Source organism: Struthio camelus, chromosome 1 (genome assembly GCF_040807025.1).
Source record: "Struthio camelus isolate bStrCam1 chromosome 1, bStrCam1.hap1, whole genome shotgun sequence".
Classification (NCBI taxonomy): Eukaryota; Metazoa; Chordata; class Aves; order Struthioniformes; family Struthionidae; genus Struthio; species Struthio camelus.
The window spans coordinates 89,328,227-89,331,706 of NC_090942.1; the positions used below are offsets into that span (position 1 = coordinate 89,328,227).

The window sequence follows — 3,480 nt, forward strand, 5'->3', positions numbered from 1 at the left end:
AGGATCTTGCATATGGAGCTCCAAATATACTGCAGTCTTTCCAGGAGACTCTCTAGCAGAGAGTAGTTCCAAAATACTATGACTACAGCAAAGAAATTATTCTCAGAAGACCACAAAAGGAAAAGCACTGGATCCGTGCAATACTGCTCCTACACTAAGCAGTGTGAATTAAAGCATTGGTACCTATGCTAGAGAGAAACTTGAAGGAAGAAAAGCAACTCCAGCAGTGACTCTTCTCTGACAAGCAGTGCCATTGCATCCCATTGGGCTCCGAAGCACGCTTACAAAACTCACCCCGAAACCTGGAGCGTGAGAGCAAACAGCATACGATTTAAAAGGACATGGAAAAGAGGAGAGCTGGGATTCACTTTGAATGGCTTTTCTGTGGCCACTTTGAAGATCCTGAAGGCAGAGGAAAAAGATCAGGCGAGGAGAAGACATTCCACTCCCCCCGGGGTGGGGAGGGAAGAAAACACTAGGCTCATCCCTGCAGCGCCCCCCTTCCCACGGCTGACTGCGCATGCAGAGCCTGAGGGCCAGTGTTTTTCACTGAGCCACTTCTGTCGAGGGCTCTGAGAGCCCTGAGGTTCCAGATGCAGCCAAAGCACACTTGCCACCTTTCTCCTGGGCCGCATGGCAGCATGGCCCAGCTGTACCCATCACGGGCACAAACCTGGCACGGCCGGTGTTGGAGCTGGCTTCCAAGCGGGGGTGCGGCTGGAGGTACTGGGGTGGAGTTGCTCCTGATCTCGGCGAGTGGGACAAAGGACACTGCGGGGTCCGAGAGAGCTGATTCTCAGTTAGCCAGAGGAGGCATTGGGGCTGGTGTGGGATTCCTCCCCCAGGTCACTTTCCGCCTGGCCCTGCCCAACGGGAAAGGAGCGAGGAAGGGAAGGGGAAGAGGAAGGGGCAAGGAATGGGAAAGGAAAAGAAAAGCGGAAGGGGAAGGGCACGGGCAACGGACGGGGAAAGGGGGAAGAAGGAGGGAAAGGGGAAGGGGAAGGAGCTCTGGTGCCCAAGGAGGGAAATGTGGACTTTGGCTGGAGGGAAGAGCCACGGGCTGACCTGAGAGCTCTTGCCAGGGCAGCTCCATGCAGACGAGAGCGCTGGGCCCGGTAGCGCCCAGCCCAAAGAACTCCCTGCCCCACGCGCTTGGGAAAGCCTCCCTGTGGCTGCTGGAAACAGCTGGAGAGGTGCTGCTGTGCTGCACTGCGTGCGGAGCGGAGGTGTTCACTGAGCTGGCCCGCCAAGGGCGGAGCCAGCGAGGACGATGTCACAAGGGGGGAGGTGATGTCGCCGTGCCCCCGTTTCGGGTCACAAAGGAGGTGCTTTCCTATTGGTCCAGGAGAGCCCTGTGGCTCCCACTGCACAGAGGAGCAAAGGCTCCGAGCGCCCCCAGCACAGGGCAGAGGCCTGGCTGCTTCTTCAGAGGGCGCTTAGCCAAAAAAGCGGGCTGGAGCCTGGCCAGAGCACCTGGAACTGCCCCGCCACAGCCAAGGCCTGGCCAGGCTGGCAAAGAAGGGCAGAGGCAAGCTGAGAGCGGAGACGGAGAGCAGCAGCGAGCCCCAGCAAGGAAAGCGAGGCCAGGCAGGCAAGGCAGGGAGGGCACGGGAAGACGGGCCTCTGCAGCGCAAGGAGACGGGCAGCAGCCAGCTGCGGGCAGGATGTCCAGAGCAGAGGAGGTGTGCCCAGTGCCTGAGCGGGAGGGGGAGCCTGCAGCGGCCTGTGCTGGGGGCCCTTCTGAAGGCAGCGAAGCAAAGAGCAAAGTGAGCCGCTCCTCCCGGGCTGGGCTGCTCTTCCCTGTGAGCCGCATAGACAGGCTGCTGCGCAGAGGCCGCTTTGCCAAGCGCATTGGAGCCGCAGCCCCCATCTATCTGGCAGCCGCACTGCAGTGCGTGGCGCAGCACACCGTGGAGGTGGCTGGGAAGATTTCCAAGGAGAGCAAGAAGCAGCGCATTTCTCCACGGCACTTGCAGCTGGCTGCGCAAAGCAGCCCTGAGCTCAAGCAGCTCCTGAGAGGTGCGCCCAGGCGCCAGGGGAGTGCTGTTCCCCACAGCCAGCCAGTGGCCTCACCTCTGAATAAGAAGAAGAAGAGGAAGAGTGAGAAGAGGTGGCTCGGGCAACAGGCTGCGGCTGTGGCTGCGGCTGCCTGTGCCCCTGCCAGCAGCAAGTGAGAAGAGAGCAGCAGCTCTTGCCCCACCCCTCCCAAGGAAAGGCAAGGACTGCCCTCTTTGTTGAATCACTCTTGCTGAATCGCGTGCTGTGGCCTGAGAGTCTGATAAAAGCATGTGAAATGGCGTCTTGTGCCTGGGGCATGGCCCTTGCCCTCGTGACACACTGGTCGCACAGGCACTGTGCATCGTTCCCTCGGGGGTGGGCCGGGAGGCGCTCCTGATGACACAGGGCAGCTCTGGGAAAGGCCAAGGCGTTTCTGCTCAGCAGCCTTGCCCCCTGCTCCACCTCTTCTCTTTGCAGCTGGGTGAACGCCTGGCGGGGCTGGCCACCTGTCCCTGGGATCATTTTGGAGGGCACTTGGGGGCAGGCTTCTCTCAGGGAAGCTTCTGCTCAGAGGAACTCCCACACATCCAAGCTGGCTCTCTTTGCACCCTCTTAGTCAACCATTGCCTAGCAGGTCACGTGCAGAGCTGAGCATCAGAGCCATAGCTGGCATTTGTCTTCTTCTGCAGATGACTCCCCTGAGCCCTGTGGCGAAAGGGGCTGCCGACCCCCATGGCTACCGTTTGCTGCACACGGAGGCGGCACTGCTCCGAGGATCGAGCAACGTCTCCCTGTGGGCAGGCTCCTCAGCCTGTCTTCTCCCTGCAGGGCACCTGCCCGTACCCAGGGTTTGGAGCAAGGGTTGGAGCAGGGCTGAAGGCTGGAGGCCCGTCATGGAAGCCAGCCAAGCTGTCTTGGTTTCCTAGAGGCTGTGCTGCCAGCCGGCAGGTTTGCTCCCCTCTCCCCCTCTTCTCTTTCCAGCTGGGTGAATGCCTTGGGGTCCTGGCCACCTGCCCATGGGGTCTGTAGGGGATCACTTGAAATTAGGCATCTCGAGGAGCTTTTCATCAATTCTCCCATCTTTGTGGCTGCTTTGCCAAAGTGTGTGATGTAGCCGACCATAGTCATGGCTGGAAAGGTTTCCAAGGGCAGCAAATTACTGCTTTTCTTTACGATACTCACCCGCTTGGGGTAAGTTTTGAATCCATAGGCCACACATCTGCAGAAGCGATCTGAGGGCAGTGTGGCCAGGACAGGAGTCTGAATGGTGCGTGAGTGAGTGAGGGAATCCTCTGAGTCCTCTGGTGTGGATCAAGTGTGCAAACTACCATGTTGTGAAGTGAAGTGTAAATGGAAAACTTACTGGCACATCTCAGAGAAGTTTCATAGCCATGTTTTGTTTATGTGCACAGTTTAGCTGGAAGAGGAGGGGAAGATGCACCTGAAGCTCTTGTCGTTGCCATTGTTTTGTTTTGTTTTGTT

General features: G+C 58.6%; 1 protein-coding gene across 1 annotated transcript; it reads left to right on the forward strand.

The window, feature by feature from the left end:
* Positions 1-676: 676 nt before the first annotated feature.
* Positions 677-2,718, forward strand: LOC138068468 (uncharacterized). The gene has a single exon (XM_068956019.1). The coding sequence runs from the start codon at positions 1,092-1,094 to the stop codon at positions 2,172-2,174; it is 1,083 nt and encodes a 360-aa protein (XP_068812120.1). The 5' UTR covers positions 677-1,091; the 3' UTR covers positions 2,175-2,718.
* Positions 2,719-3,480: the final 762 nt, after the last annotated feature.